The sequence below is a fragment of the Phascolarctos cinereus genome, unplaced genomic scaffold (assembly GCF_003287225.1).
Source record: "Phascolarctos cinereus isolate Bilbo 61053 unplaced genomic scaffold, phaCin_HiC Scaffold_2;HRSCAF=192, whole genome shotgun sequence".
Taxonomy (NCBI): domain Eukaryota; kingdom Metazoa; phylum Chordata; class Mammalia; order Diprotodontia; family Phascolarctidae; genus Phascolarctos; species Phascolarctos cinereus.
In genome coordinates this window covers 149,583,124-149,598,469 of record NW_027555625.1, presented here as the reverse complement: position 1 = coordinate 149,598,469, position 15,346 = coordinate 149,583,124, and the positions used below count along the sequence as shown (strand labels likewise).

Genomic DNA, 15,346 nt, shown 5'->3' with positions numbered 1-15,346 from the left:
TGTTTTGGAGATCAATAAGCAAATACTGATCAATCACAAAATCAATCATACTCAGAGTAACCATTGCTAGGACTTTGTCCCAGAAACATCAAAAAAAGGAACAAAGTACTTGTCCATAGACACATAGTTAGAGATGTTCTAGTTCTCAAGAGTGACAAATATATAACTGATGAAACTAACATTTATTTCAAACAACTGGAGAATAAACAAATCTGAGTATATTAACATAATGGAATATTGTTGTTGAGTCATTTCAGTCATATACAACTCTTCATGACCCATTTGGGTTTTCTTGGCAGACATACTGGAGTGGTTTGCTATTTCCTTCTCCAGCTCATTTTACAGATGAGAAACTGAGGCAAACAGGGTTAACTAACTTCTCCAGGGTCACAGAGCTAATAAGTGTCTGAAGCCAGATTTGAAATCAGGAAGATGAGTTTTCCTGACTCCAGGACCAGTTCTCTACCCACTGGAATATTATGGTGCCATAAAAATCATAACTCTCAAGCATACAAGGAAACACCTACACAAAGTAATGCAGAGCAATATCAGCAAAACTTCTTTTGTAGGTACAACTATTAAAAAAAAAGAACACAAAAGCAAGAATGAAAATGGAGCCAAAGATGGCAGAACTTTATGCAGCCCTAGAAGGGGACTCTAAAAAATATTTTTTGTTTATGGAGGGTTATTAAGAAAGAAAGAGGAAGGATGGAGGGAGAGAAGGAAGGAAATGAAAAAGAAGGGAAAAAAGTGGGGCAAGAGAGGAAGGGAAGGAAGGGAGGAAGAAAGAAGCACTTACCTGAAAGTTGCAATAATTGCTGTAAATTCATCATCTGGGTAAAAGTGTGTGATCACATGATGTGCCCCCAGGAGCTCCTTCCCATCTTTCCACCAAGAGATAACTGCATTGTCTAGGTACATATTAGGCACACTGATTGAGCAATTGAATTTGATATCTTTGTGTTCAGAAAGTATTACATGTCCTACTGTGTGCTTAAAGGCAAGAGATAAGAGGCTCTTTGCATTTTCAGGCATTACCCCAGGTGTCTTTGCATGTCTTGTGCTTGGATTCCTCGACAACGCTGGAGTAAACTGCAGGCCAGTAATGTCCATGCTGGTTGGAAGGGCATCAGATGCTTTGTAATTATCTGGCAAAATCCCTGAAGAAGGAGGCCCTGTGGGTGTCAGGTATGGTTTTCTTTCTTGTTCTACTTCTGTGTAATCTGGAAAAAAAATGTATTTTCAGTCTTTCTTAACAACAGTAAAGAAGTTATCTTTCTTGCATGTGGTGGTGCTACCCAGAGGTACTTAACAAATCTGGGTTTTAATTCTGTTCTGTAAAATAAGACCCATATCTGACCTGCCTGAAGCCAGAGGGCTCTCCTGAACCAGATGCTTTCCTTAGATCTCTTTGAGATCTAAGATGTCTGCCTTGATGATTCTAAACAACATAAAATCTAAGGTTCCTTCCAATGATGAAATAAAATTAACCTACAAGAAGGCATCGGAAGACATGACTGCTGTCTTGAAGTATGTGAAAAGCTGTCATGTGGAACAGGAATTTTTAGACCTGTTTTGTGTAGTTCCAATGGATGTCTACAGAGAAACAGATTTCAGTTCAAAATAATAATGACCTAATTAACCACAACTATTGATAAATACACTGAGTGCAACAGACTGATTTGTTAGATACTGAGGCTCTCACCGTTGGACCATCTGTCACAGTATTACAGAAGGTTCCATATTGGGTAAGAGGTTGGATTAGGTGACCACAACTTCCAACTGACACTCTAAGATTCTAATTTCCTAGACACTATTACCAGAAGTTTGATCCTCATATGAGCAAGTGAGCTTCTGAGGGAGAAAATTTTTGTCACATGGGCACAGCTCTAATCATAGATTGAGTAAATGTAGGCCACTGCTTACAAAGGGAAGAGGTTATTTGTCTTGATGGTTCAGCATAATCTATCCCTGCCAAGGGAAAAAAACCTCACGGCTCAATGTCACTGGCAGTGTGGTAAAGCCTATGGATGACCCCTTCTCAGAACAGTGTTTTTAAATTCATAAAATAAAATACATATAATTACAAAGGAGACCAAAAGTTACTGAACATAAGCAAATTTTTCCCATCCAAGTTTAAAGACCTTACTCTGAAATCTATCTATTGAGTCCTTGGGGTCTGTGGACCCCAGGTTAAGAATATACTGTTTACATTCTGGAGAACAATTTGGAACTATGCCCAAAGGGCTATAAAATTGTGCATACCCTTTGATCCAGCAATACAATTTCTAGGTCTTTACCCCAAAGAGATCATAAAAATAGGAAAAGGACCCCCATCTACAAAAATATTAATAGCAGCTCTTTATGTGGTGGCAAAGTATTAGAAACTGAGAGGATGCCCATGCATTGGGGAATGGCTGAACAAGTTGAGGTATAGGAATGTAATGGAATACTATTGTGCTATAAGAAATGATAAGCAGGAAGATTTCAGAAAAACCCAGGAAGACTTATATGAACTGATGCTGAGTGAAGTGAGCAGAACCAGGAGAACATTGTACACAGTAACAGCCACACTGTGCGATGACTGACTTTGATAGACTTAGCTCTTCTCAGCAATGCAATGATCTAAGACAATTCCAAAAGACTCATGATGGAAAATGCTATCCACATCCAGAGAAAGAACTATGGAGTTTGAATGGAGATCGAAGATTTTCTCTCTCTTTTTTCTTTCTCATGGTTTTTTTCCTTTTGTTCTGATTCTTCTTTACAACATGACAAATGTAGAAATATGTTTAATATGATTGTACATGTATAGACTATATCATATTACATGATATCGTGGGGAGAAAAGGGAGGGGGGAAATTTAGAACTCTAAAACTTGTAAAAGTGAATGCTGAAAACACTAAATAAATAACTTTTTTAAAAAAAGAAAAAAGAAAAAATAGGTTACTGCAATGAAAAAAAAAATGAATCCACAGTTTAGAGGAAAAAGAGATAAGAGGAGAGTCAGAGAGGATCACCCTAACCAGGTGGCATGTGATGTAGGACTGGGCATTTATTTAGGCAGGTTAGCCCAGTGTCCCCACCCTCCCTGGTGGAAAATGTGACTGTAACAGAGAAGCAGTTTTACCAAATGACTTCACTTTCCTTCCAGTTGTTTAAGTGCCCTTTCATTGGCACTGATGACCTTGTCTCTTGGCAGCACCACAGCTGGGGGACAGTCATTAAAATTCTTTTGTCCTTTCTCATTCCACAGTAGTCCTCTGTAGGTTACTCACCTTCCTCTTCCTTAACGCCACAGAACCTCTATCCTTTCCCCAGAGACCTGGTGACCCCTGCATAGTTTCACTTTTCACCACCTTATGAACTGTAGTGGGAAAAGTAGCTATGTTATACTACTTGTAGGAAGGCAGTTCTATTCCTTGTGGACTAAGACTGAGTCTGTCTTTTGTTCTCTGAGGGCTCATCACACTGTGGGATATGGAAGGAAGGAGACTTTTACTGGCTATTCCCCATGTCTAGAATTCTCTCCCTTCACATCTTTACCTCCTTGGTTGTCTCAGCCAAAATTCTTCTTTCCACAAGAATCCTTTCCTGGTTCTCCCATATTTTCTCCTAATATCCTTCCCCTCTCCCTTCCCCACAGCCATCCCATATGACAAACAGTATTTTTAAAGAGAAAAAAAAGTGTAAATGATAAATAAAGTCTAAAAGTACATATACCTCCCTCCTCTGTAAAGGAGTGGGTGGAGGTTATCTTTTCACATCTCTTCTTTTCAGCCATGATTGTTCTTCATAATTTCACATTTGCTTTTGCTATTTTTTGTGTTTTTTTCTATTTACATCATTGTAGTCATTGTGTATATTGTTTTCTTGGCTCTGCTTACTTTACTCTATATCACCTCAGATAGATCTTTTCATCTATCAACATACTGGGTGTTTTTAATACCACACTAATTTTTCATTACGTACATGTATCACAACTCGAGTCCTCAACTCGAGGGGCATCTGTTGTTGTTCATCCTTCATTCTCAAAGAGGACCAATGACATCACAAGGGTGATGTCTTGTCTACAAATTGGATTTAAGTGAGGCAGAGCTTCAAAAAGTCATCAGCCTCACTTTCTCCTCCGTAGTCACTGAAGTCCAGCGGCAAGACAAAAGTCAAGACAACTGATGCTGGCTCAAGATGCAATGGATGACACTGGTTAATGGGCATCTACACTGGTTGATGGGCATCTATTTTGTTTCCCAGTTTCCTTGCTTTGTTGCCCTCCAAATCATCCTGAATATATCTCAGTGGTATATAGTTGATTTCATGTTGTTTCCCTCATTACACTAGGAGCTCCTTGAAATAAGGGACTAGGTTTTTTATTTGTTTGTTTTACCCTTCCTTGTATCTCCAGTGTTTGGTTCAGTGCCTGGCACATAGTAGACATCTAATTAACGCTACCTGACTGACCACTTAGTTTTTTAGAGAAACCTTAAAAGTTACCAGTTGCTCCCAGCCAGAAGTGCTATATGGAGATTTTAAGGGTCTGAAATTGCTTTCCTTTCATCCATCAACTCTAGAGTCATAAGTGGTAAGGGCTTCCCCACCCCCACGACATCTCAGAATCCACTGATCAAAGAGCAGTGGTTCTTATTAATGAATTATCTTCTCCATGTCAGATTATTTAGGAATGAAAACAATGCTCCTGGGGAATATGATTGTTTCTGCTTGTTCCAAGCTTAGTCTCACAACAAAATGGGGATGGAAAGGAAAGAGGGACTCAGTACTCATCATATTTGATAGGAGTCCCCAAGAGGGATTATCTGAAATAAATTAAAATGGCATGATTACTTCATCCTCATTCTCAGATCCCCACAAAAGAAAAGCTTGCTAGAGAAATGAACTATAGTATTTATATTCATTTAATTCTGAACTGAGGGATCCTCTCAAGGTTCCCATCTCACCTGGCAGGGCTCACTCCGTGTATGTGTGTTGCTGCTCCCCTCAGGTGGGAGACAGAGTTCCCCTACTGCCCCAAGGACAACAAACACATCCCCACATGTGTCTCTTTTTCTTTAGTTCAAAACTAAAGCCTCCTGTGACTGATACCTTATCTAATAGGGAGGGAGAGAGATGGAGAAAATGGGATGTGGAGAGAGAGAGACTGAGGGGGAGATTATTTTCCAGACTGGTATCTAATCAGTTTCAAGTGTTGTTTTTTTTTTTAATAATTTATTTATTTATTTTTAGTTTTCAGCATTCACTTCCATAAGATTTTGAGTTTTAGATTTTCTTCCCCTCTCTCTTCCACCCTCCCAAAGATGGCATGCAATCGATATAGGTTCTACTTATACATTCATATTAAGTATATTTTCACATTAGTCATGATGTAAAACAGAATTAGAACTAATGGGAAGAACCACAAGAAAGAAGAAACAAAACAAAAGAAAAGGAGAGCAAATAGTATGCTTCTATCTGCATTCAGACTCTATAGTTCTTTCTCTGGATGTGGATAGCATTTTCCATCATGAGTTTTTTGGAGTTGTCTTAGATCCTTGCATTGCTGAGAACAGCCAAGACTATCAAAGTCAGTCATCACACAGTGTGGCTGTTACTATGTACAATGTTCTCCTGATTCTATTAATCTCACTCAGCATCAGTTCATGTAAGTCTTTCCAAGTTTTTCTGAAGTCTACCTCATCATTTCTTATAGCACAATAGTATTCTATTACATTTATATACAACAATTTATTTAGCCATTCCTCAATGGAGGGCATCCCTTTAATTTCCAATTCTTTGCTACCACAAGAAGAGCTGCTGTAAATATTTTTGTACATGTGGATCCTCTCTTTGGGATACAGTCCTAGAAGTGCTATTGCTGGGTCAAAGGGTATGCACAATTTTATAGCCCTTTGGGCATAGTTCCAAATTGCTTTCCAAAATGGTTGGATCATTTCACAACTCCACCAACAATGCATTAGTGTTCCAATTTTCCCACATCTTCTCCAGTCATTTTCCTGATTTGTCATGTTAGCCAATCTGATAGGTGTGATGTGGTACCTCAGAGTCATTTTGATTTGCATTTCTCTAATCAATAGTAATTTAGAACATTTTTTCATATAACTTTAATTTCTTCCTCTGAAAACTGCCTGTTCATATCCTTTGACCATTTATCAACTGGGGGATGACTTGTATTCTTATAAATTCAACTCAGTTCTCTATATATTTCAGAAACGAGGCCTTTATCAGAGACACTGGCTGTAAGTCTCAAGTGCTTAATAGTCAATCATGAAGGTCCATATGATTTCATCTCCAAACTGGTTGCCATTGCCAACATCATTGCCATATTCCTCCCCTTGATCCTAGCTTCACATTCTAAGAAGCACCCCAAGTCATTGTCCTGTGCTAGATGAAATCTAAATGAATCTAGCTTCAACCTAGCAAACAGATTGCTGAAAGCTGCAGGTCATTTTATTGGCAGAGATAGTAAAGGAAGCACCCTTTCCCTTCCCCAGCTAGAAAGCTGCCCTAGGAATCAGAAAATCCTGAGTTCAAGTTCCACCCCTGATACGTATGGGCCATGTGACCCTGGGCAAGTCACTCCCCACAAGGAGTTTCTCATACCTATGAAATCACAGCTCTGCTTCTTTCCCCAGTCACCTCCCAAAGGAAAGGAAAAAACAAAACAAAACATCAAAATGAACACTTAATCATGGAAAAAGTTGAAGACCATTATTCTAAAAAAAAAAGAATCCTTTAGAATATGCTGCTGAATGTTCTATTTAGCAGAGATCCTCCTCCAAAAATCACAACTGCTTAAAGATGGAGACTACTAGATCATCACAAAGCCCACAGTGTTCCCCCCTCCCCCTCACTGGATCAGAAAAGAATAAAACTTCTATTCTTTACTCTTAAATATTTCCTGAGTCTGGACATATGTATCCAATACTATAACTGGCTGAAATGAACTCAATGGTTTTGGTTGATCCACTGATTGGTGGATAAGAGGGACACAGAGATTGCAAGATAAGGCACATGTCCTTAAGAATCTTAGAAGGTAGGTGAGAGGACAAGACTAACACACACAAACTAATTAAAGCCTGCAAGACAGTATACGATCAAGTGCTTAATGGTGGCTTTGGACAAGCATACGTGCTGTTAAAGCTCCAGAAGGCCATTTAGGCCAACCTTGTGGCTAACCAAGAATTCCTTCTGCAAGATATTCAGCAAGCGGTCATGCAGCCCAGGTTTGAAAGCCTAGAGTAAGGGGGCAATCCACGACCTTCAGGGGCAAGCCTATTCCACTTCTAGAAAGCTCCAGTTCCTAGCACAGTTATTTCTTTGTATCAAGGGAAAAATCAGTCTCTTTGTAACTTCTACCACAGATTCTGCCCTCTGGGCCCAAGCAAAACACATCTAATCCCTTTTCCACATGAAAACCCTTTAAGATAGCTATCAAGTCTTTCCCCAAATCCCAACTTCTTTATTCTAGGCTGTTGTTGAGTTGTTTTTCAGTCATGTTCCACTCTTTGTGACCCCATTTGGGGTTTTCTTGGCAAAGATACTGGAGTGGTTTTCCATTTGCCTTCTCCAGCTCATTATACAGATGAGGAACTGAGGCAAACAGGGTGAAGTGACTTGCCCAGGGTCACATAGATAATGTGTCTGAGGCCACATTTGAATTCATGAAAAGGAATCTTCCTGATTCTAGCACTCTGTCCACTGTGCCACCTAACTGCCCCCTATTCTAGACTAGACATCCCTAGTTCTTTTAACTGATTCTTATTTACCAAAGTCCTTCTTAAAATGAAGCTCCCAGAACTAAACACAATGCTAAATATAGAGAAAACATGTAAAGCACTTTTAAATGTTAATTATGATGATGATGATAATATACAGTTTGACCACGACGAAGTCGAGCAGAAGAGGGGGCAGAACCATCCCTTCCCAAATACAGAACCCTATGCTTCTTTTAATACAACCTGAGTACGTTAGTTTTTTTTTTTAATGCAAGATCAGATTGTGTACATATATGTTGAAATTATGATCCACTAAAACCTCTACATCTTTTTCAGAAAAACTATAATATTGGGGGCGGCTGGGTGGTGCAGTGGATGGAGCACTACCTTAAAGTCAGGAGGACCTGAGTTCAAATCCATCCTCAGACACTTGATACTTCCCAGCTGTGTGACCCTGGGCAAGTCACTTAATACTGACTGCCTCACCAAAAGAAAAAAGAAAAGAAAAGAAAAGAAAAGAAAAGAAAGGAAAAGAAAAGAAAGGAAAAGAAAAAAGAAAACCTTTAAGGGCAGCTAGGTGGCTCAGTGGATAGAGCACCTGCCCTGGAGTCAGGAGGACCTGAGTTCAAATTTGACCTTAGACACATAACACTCACTAGCTGTGTGATTCTGGCAAGTCATTTAACCTCAATTGCCTCACAAAAAAAACCCCTAATATGGACACATATGTGCCATCTGTAAAAAAAATTATGAAACAATGCAGAGCCAAAAAGTGATCCTTGAAATGTTCCAATAATAACTCAAAGATAGTGTTATGATAGCAAGGGCCCAGCACTGTGATAACTCTAACAACTTAAAAAATAATTTTTAAGGCAAATGTCTTACACTTACTGTCCATTAAAACGTAAAACAAACAAGAACATTTTCTTTAAAAAAGGTTTACAATTTGGCCCCAGTGGGTTAAATTTACTGGCATTTTATAAAGGCAAAATGGCTTTGAGGAAGGTACCTCTATAAAGTTCCACTTCTGACACAACAGCTACATCTTTCTGCATGAGGTACTGCCATGTAGAGAGAAGGAAGAAGAAAGGTAAAGGTTTCATGTGCATCTTTCTCATATCATATCCAGCTGCAGCTCATATTTCTGTATAGACAGAGTTCTTATAAAGTTCCATATCATGGGGTTTCAATAAATCTTTCCAACTCACCAGACTTTCTTTGAAAGCTAATTCTAATATGATCAACTAGACATACTATTAACTTTCAGTTTTCAATGATAGTACACACTGGGTCAATTTATAAGCCTATTCTGGTCAAAAGATTTAGCCATACTAAAAGGGCCTTCTGTTTTATTTCTTTGCTTAAGGAATTGTCATTTTTCAGAATATTTTCTGACTGAAAAATACAAAGTGTTTCTACTTCTACAGTTTTTTTTAAGGCATTAAGATATATAACTGAGGTACTACGTGGTTCCTTATTGGGGTAAGTGTTCAGAAAAAAAATTGCATTCAGAAAGAGTCCATGCCTATATGAATATAGGTATACTTCGCTTTAATTAAAATTGATATGCAAAAAGCATAGATCATAGACTTAGCACTAGAATGAACCTTAAAAATTATAGACTCTAACCAACTCCTCATTTTACAGATGAGGAAACTGAGACCCAGATAGGTGAGGAGACTTGCCCGAAGTTACATAGGTAGCTTTGTAAAATAAGATTTTAAACCAGATTCTCTGACTTAAAATCCAGTATGCGTGTGTGTGTGTGTGTGTGTGTGTGTGTGTGTGTGTGTGTTCACTATTTCTTTGTTGTCTCCAAAGCAAAGGATCACAGATTTAGGGCTAAAAGGCACTTTATTGACCAACTAGTCCACTCCCATTCCCCATTTTACAAATGAGAAAATCAAGCTCTGGAGAAGTTAAGGGACTTTGCCCATGGTCAGTAAGTGTAAGCAGTAGGAACTGCATCCAAATCTTCTTGTCTACAGGTCTAGCACCCTTTAACCACTACATAATACTGCATCAATTTATATTATTACATTAAAAATGTCACTTCTTGGAGTATAGGTAGACAGAGGGCACAGATGTGAGTTGAATATGAAAGGATGATATAAAAAAATGAAATTAAGGGTGAGAAAGAAATGTATTGGAAGAAAGAGAAAGTGAGAGGTAGAGTGGGGTAAATTATCTCACATAAAAGAAGCAAGAAAAAGCTTTGACAGTGGAGGGAGTGAGTGAACCTTACCCTCATCAGAACTGGCTCAAAGAGGGAACGGCATACACCCTCAATTGGGTATAGAAATTTATCTTACCCTACAGGAAAGTAGGAGGGGAAGGGGATAAGAGAAGGGGGGAGGTGATAGAAGAGAGGGCAGATTGGGGGAGGAGATAGTCACAAGCAAAACCCATTTGAGGAGAGACAGGGTGAAAGGAGAGAGAGAACAGAATAAACAGGGGGGAATAGGATGAAGGGAAATACAGTTAGCAATAGTAACTGTGAAAAAAATTTTGAAGCAAGTTTCTCTGATAAAGGCCTCATTTCTCAAACATATAGAGAACTGAGTCAAATTTATAAAAATGAGAGCTATTCCCCAATTGATAAATGATCAAAAGATCTGATCCGTTTTCTGATGAAGTAATCAAAGCTATCTATAGCCATATTTTAAAAAAAAAAACCTCTAACTCACTATAGATTAGAGAAATGCAAATTAAAACAATTCTGTGGTACTACCTCATACCTATTAGATTGCCTAATAGGACAGCAAAAGTAAATGACAACTTTTGGAGGGGAGGTGGGAAAAATGAGACACTGATGCACTGTTGGTGGAGTTGTGAGCTGAATCAACCATTATGTAGAGCCATTTGGAACTATGCCCAAAAGGCTATAAAACCATGTATACCTTTTGAGCTAGCAATACCATTACCAGGTCTGTATCTCAAAAGAGATAAAAAACTAAAAATAAAAAGGACCTATATATGCAAATGTATTTGTAGCAGCTCTTTTCTGGGGAAAGAATTAGAAATTGAAAGAAATTAGAAATTAGAAATCATCAATTGCAGAATGGCTGAACAAATTGTGGTATGTGATTATGATGGAATACTATTGTACTATAGGAAATGATAAGCAGGATGCTCTCAGAGAAACCTGGAAAGACTTATATGAGATAATGCAAAGTGAAATGTACTGTGTACAAAATAACAGCATTATTATAGGATGATAAGCTGCGAATGACTTAGTTATTCTCAGCAATACAATGACCCAAGACAACTCTGAAAGACTTGTGATGAAAAATGCTATCCCTCCCCAGACAAAGAACTGATGGTGTATGAAAGTAGATTGAAATATTTTTTTACTTTCTTTATTTTCTTGAGATGTTTCTTAGTCTGTTTTCTTTTTACAATGTGACTATTATGGAAGTGTTTTGCTTGACTACACATGTATAACCTATATCCAATCGTTTGCCTTCTCAGTGAGGGAAGGGAGGGAGGAAGGTAGAGAATTTGGAACTCTTAAGTTCTAAAACTGAATGCTAAAAATTGTTTTTACATGTAACTGGGAAAAATAAAATACTAAATAAAATTTTTTAAAAGTCACTTCTCACGATGAAAAATGCTATCCACCACCAGAGAAAGAACTGATGGGAGTCTGAATGCAGAAAGAAGCATACTATTTTTCACTTTCTGTATTTTTGTGTGTTTTTTCCCCCTTTGGGTCTATATCTTCTTTCACACCATGACCATTATGGTAATATGTTCTGAATGATTGAACATATATAACCTATAACAAATTGCTTACTATAACAAATTACTCCCTCAGGGAGGAGGGAGGTAAGGGAGGGAGCGAGAATATTTGGAACTCAAAATTTCAAAAAATGAATGTTAAAAATTGTCTTCACAGGTACCTGTGGAAGAATATAAAATATTATTTTTTTAAAGTGTCACTAAACTGTATATGCTCTTTGACCCAGTGATACCATTACTACGCATGTACCCAAAGGATATCAAGGACAAAGAGAAAGTTTCCAAATATAAAAAAATATTTGTAGCAGCATTTTTTGTAATACCAATGAAATGGAAGGAAAATAGGAAAGGAAAATCAATCAATGAATGGATGAAAAACTTTGGTATATCCATGTAACAGAACATTATAGCATTAGAAGAAATGACAGATAAGATTTCAAAGAAACTTGGGAAAATATCCAAGAACTGATGCAAAGCAAAGGAAGTAGAACCAGGAAAAGAATTTACACAATGACCATAGTAATAAAAAAGAAAACAAATTCAGAGTTCTGACCAATGAAGGGACCTACCACAAATGAACCAAATCTAAATCAGTAGTGATTTTCCTGGGGTTCTAGGATGGGAGGTGAGAGAGGGTAGTAAGATGCTAGAGACAAGAACAAAAAAGATCCTGACCCCTCTGTTGAACCAGGCTCCCTAGAGCTGAATAAGCTCCAGAGATGGGGTCCTTTGGTGGGAAAGAGCATCCCTAATAGTTTGTTGTTATATATGAAAGTGAGAATGATAAAGACCATAAAAGTGGTAGAAACAAAATGTTATGAAGATGCAGAAAAAAAAAGATCACTTCTTCGTGCCATGTTATCTGTACTCCAGCTGCCACCTTCTGCTCAAGTTCACACTTAGGACCCTGGGGGGGTCTGATGGCTGAGCATTCATTTCCTCTTCCTAGCTCTCAGCCCCATACCATGCCACCTAGTATGTGTGGTCTTTCCTCCTTCACCTCCTCCCTACAACTTTTTCCAAATCTAGCTCTGAGAGGAGTAATCAAACCAATGCTAGCAAATCAATGCCTAGAAAGGACACACCAATTATTTGCCCTCTGACTCCAATCATCATTGCACTGCTTCTCTTTTCTCTGTCCAAAACACTCCTTCCTGGCTTACATTCCCCTATATATCTTCTCTTTCTAGAATATAAGCTCCAAGAGGGCAGAGACTATCTTGATTGTTTATATTTGTGTCTCCAGTGCTTAGTACAGTGCCTAGCAGATGGTTGATAATAACTGCTTTTTCATTCATTCACTTTCTCTGGGAGAGAAAAGGAAAAAAGGCATCCAGGAAAAGGGTTATGATTCATCTAGACAAGATGGCGCAGCAGAAAGAGCACTGGATCTGGAGTCAGGAAGGTTCTTGCTCAAATCGAGCCTGAGACATTTATTAGTTCTGTGATCTTGGGCAAGTCACTTAACTGCTTTTTGCCTCAGTTCCTCATTTATAAAAAGGGGATAAAAACACTTACCTGCCAGGGTAGCTGCAAGAAGCAACTGAAATAATATTTCAACAAGTATTTGTTTTACAAATATTTTACAAAGTTTTAAACTTAAGCAGTGTTATATAAATACTAGCTGTTATTTAAGCTCAATGTGGAAGTTGTGCCTTGAAGATGGAAAAGGGTAGAGAGGATGAAGGAACATAAAAACAAGCCTAATGAGCATGAAGAGCTACCCTCGGGGAAACTTTATCTCCTTTCCGTTGACCTTAATTCAATTCAATAAGCATTTATTAGGTGCCTACTATACACAAGGCACCACACTAGGGATTGAAAATACAAAGACCAAAAAAACCCAAACCAAAAGTAATAATTCCTGTTCACCAAGACCTTACAGTCTACATTCACCATAAGGTACACACTTGAGGAAAGAGAATCTTATCACAATCTGACATAAACGTAACAGTCAACTAGAAATTATTCTTATTAATGAGATGGAGAGTACTCAGTTGAATAAACAAAACTTGCAGATGAGAGAGTTCACCCAGTTGGCTCTTAGCCAGCCAAGGCCTTGATTCCTATCACAAGGAAATGTCCACAGAAATGTATTCAGAATCCAGAAATAATACTGGAGGCTCCTGAATAATCTTCAACATGTATTATTCTCCTAGTAATAATTAGGGGATTGATGGCTATGCCTTAAATGCAGGCCAGGACAAAGCAGCTATTCATCAAGACCTAAAGCTTCAGCACTGAAAACAGTCATTTCCTATGGCTGTTATTCTCAGACAACTAGAACCAGATACTCTGTATTAGCTGTTCTATTCCAGCTATTTCTAGGGAAGCGTTAATGCTTATTTAACCCGAGGATTTCCTTCTTTTCTTTTTTACCCCAAAAGCCACAGTTCCTTTGGCATTGATTCTGGTTTCAAGAGCAGCCCTTGAGGTAAGGAGCAACTGCCTCCTGGTATAAAATAAGGCCTTGACAGGTTGAAGGGGCTTTCAGGGAAGACCTGAAATCTCTTCCTCATCCCCAAAGCTTCTGCCAGCAATGATGCCTGTAGTATCACAATTCAAAATCCATCTTTCACAGTAAAACTAATAATTTTCCATAAAAATGCAAATGAAGTAAAACATTTGTATGAATTAATATATTAGGTTCTTTCAAAGAACAAAAATGTCCAGAATGCACAAGGCAAGTTTTGATAATGAGGGTAGGAAACAGATACACTGCCAAGAAAGGCAAATCTGGGTATGACACCATGAAGACACTGGATACTTGAAGTCAAAGAGCATAAGAATGGTAGGAGGAAGTTACCTGCCTTATAATAATGCCTGGGTCAGCTCTATCTAGCATTGTAAGAATCTTCCCAATTTGCTTTGTGATGAAGATAGCCACAGTTCTGTTTCCTGTCTGGTTTAGAATTTGAATAATTTCCATATAGAGAAAAGGAGAGTGGGATGGTCTTTGAACTTGCTCTTACAAAAGCAGCTAAAGTTCTCTCTAAGAATCCTAACTTTGTAAGGCCCCTGAACTTGAATCATCTACTTTGCCCCTTTGACACCAGGAAGAACTACCTGCAGAGGTAAGCCACCTTTGCTCAGAAACTAGCAGGTCACTAGCAGGTCACAATTTGATTCAGGAAAGAATCATTCATTTCTCCCTTTCCAAAATGTAGAAAGACCATTAACATACTCAGTAATCACAGCACACAGGGTACAGTTGGTTGGTATCTACATGTGAAGATAAATTTACTACTGTTTTGTTTCATCATGGACTTGGGCAAATTCCTGAGAACTTGAGAGGAGAGATGAGGGGGGATAAGGAGCAAGGCTCTCAGGGCAGGAAGAATATTGGCAGAACAGGGCTGGTACTAGAAACAGAACCTCTCAGTGAGTACATCCTGATATTTAGGACCAATAACTAGTCTTAGCCCTTTCCTCTAAGTCAATTTATCTAGTCCACACTGAGTCAGGTCCACGTACCTTAAGTCAAACTTGGGCTACAAGATGTTTACTCTGTGCCTGTGATTCACATTTTCAGATAGTTTTGATGTGTTTTGCTTCAGATCAATATGAAAGAATCATAAGATCATGGATCTAGGTCTAGAAAAGGGACTTTGGAGGCCATTTATTCCAACTTTCTCATTTTTCACACATAAGGAAATTGAGCTCCACAGAAGTTAAGTGACTTGACCAAGGTCACACTGGCAGTAGATAGAAAGTAGAGATTTGAATTCAGATTCTATGATTCTAAGTTAGCATACTTTCCACTAAACCATGCTCCCTCTCAAAGAAGCAATAGTTTAGTTTTAGTACAAATGGTATGCTAATCAATAACTAAGAGTAAAAACATTTTCAAATAAAATCAAATAAATTCAAAAAT

General features: G+C 38.2%; 1 protein-coding gene across 2 annotated transcripts in view; it reads right to left on the bottom strand.

The window, feature by feature from the left end:
• Window positions 1-15,346, bottom strand: part of MERTK (MER proto-oncogene, tyrosine kinase) — a 136,259-nt gene that overhangs the window by 96,880 nt on the left and 24,033 nt on the right. For both annotated transcript variants that reach the window (XM_020987554.2, XM_020987562.1), the window contains exon 2: window positions 800-1,223. In XM_020987554.2, coding sequence (XP_020843213.1) covers window positions 800-1,223 — 424 coding nt within the window. The remainder of the gene's footprint in view (window positions 1-799; window positions 1,224-15,346) is intronic.